The 1,160-nt window shown below is 54.1% G+C and overlaps 1 protein-coding gene across 2 annotated transcripts in view; it reads right to left on the bottom strand.

Annotated features, from left to right (window-relative positions):
* The window catches only part of TTC26 (tetratricopeptide repeat domain 26), a 48,715-nt gene extending 48,579 nt beyond the window's left edge, over nt 1-136 (bottom strand). Inside the window, exon 1 of one of the 2 annotated variants that reach the window (XM_014964157.1) lies at nt 16-136. In XM_014964157.1, coding sequence (XP_014819643.1) covers nt 16-18 — 3 coding nt within the window. In that variant the 5' untranslated portion in view covers nt 19-136. Of the gene's footprint in view, nt 1-11 lie in introns of both variants that reach the window. The other variant, XM_014964158.1, reaches the window with a different exon arrangement.
* Between the last annotated feature and the right edge of the window lie 1,024 nt (nt 137-1,160).

Here is a 1,160-nt window from a genome sequence, read left to right on the forward strand (position 1 = left end):
CCGCCGCTCACCCACCATCCTGCCGCCGGACCCGGGCTCCTGCCTCCGCCGACGGCGCCGTTGCCGGGGTAACGGCGGGACGGCGGAAGACGGCGGCGGGGAGCCGAGCGCGGCGGCCAACAGGCGCCGGCCGGTCCCCGGCGCCGCCCCTCAGGGTTCCGCCTTCCCAGAGGTCTGCGGTCTCCGGTCTCCATGGCGACGGCGGGAGGGTGGGGGGTGTCGGCCCCTCAATGGGTCTGCCCAGGTGCTGGGAGCCCGGACGCACAGGCCGCTATGAGTTGTGGTCGAATTCCAGCTGCTGGGGTTTAAACCTCCTCACACACAGAGCACAGAGCTCCCTCGCGCAGGAAAAGGGTTAAATAATCGAGTTTAAGGTGAAGACAAGACGAGCTGCGCCGCGGCCAGAGGAATGCACTGACCAGCAGCCATCTCTCCTTTTCCCCACCTTCGGCCCTTAGAATCATAGAATCATAGAATGGTTAGAGTTGGAAGGGACCTTAGAGATCATCTAGTTCCAGCCCCCTGCCATGGGCAGGGACACCTCACACCAGACCAGGTTGCTCAAAGCCCCATCCACCCTGGCCTTGAACACCTCCAGGGATGGGGCATCCACAATCCCTTCACCTAAACATCCCATAATAAGCCCCGGACGATCCCCGAATGCCGTTCCCTGGCATCCCATAATGAGTCCCATATGCTTGCAGTCAGCAAGGTGATCCGGAGAGGTTCTCCCACTGACCAGAGAGCTTCTCCTGTTGTCCCCAAATGGGGGTTCTTCACCCAGTGTGTGAGAGCCAACCAACAAAGTTTGGGTTAAGATAATTTGGTTTTATTTCAGTTCTGTGGAATCGGGTGCTGGGCATTTAACAACAGGCAGCACACCTCATGTGTCAAGCAGCCCAATATTTATAAGGATAAAACACAGCTGTTTCCTTAATAATGATTCATTCACCACCACTCCTGACTACACATATGTATCTAAGCTCACGTTTTAAATATTTAGGGAGGTTATCTGGTTAGCATGCATCATTATTCACAAACAGGTGTATATTTTAGCATTATAATTACCCAAGGTTAGTTTGGGATACTTTCGTGGCTAGACTTTGGTCCAGAAATTGTATTTTTTGCTGTCTTATGTCTAAATCAGCAACTGCAAAAAC

Source organism: Calidris pugnax, unplaced genomic scaffold (assembly GCF_001431845.1).
Source record: "Calidris pugnax isolate Ruff unplaced genomic scaffold, ASM143184v1 scaffold44, whole genome shotgun sequence".
Classification (NCBI taxonomy): Eukaryota; Metazoa; Chordata; class Aves; order Charadriiformes; family Scolopacidae; genus Calidris; species Calidris pugnax.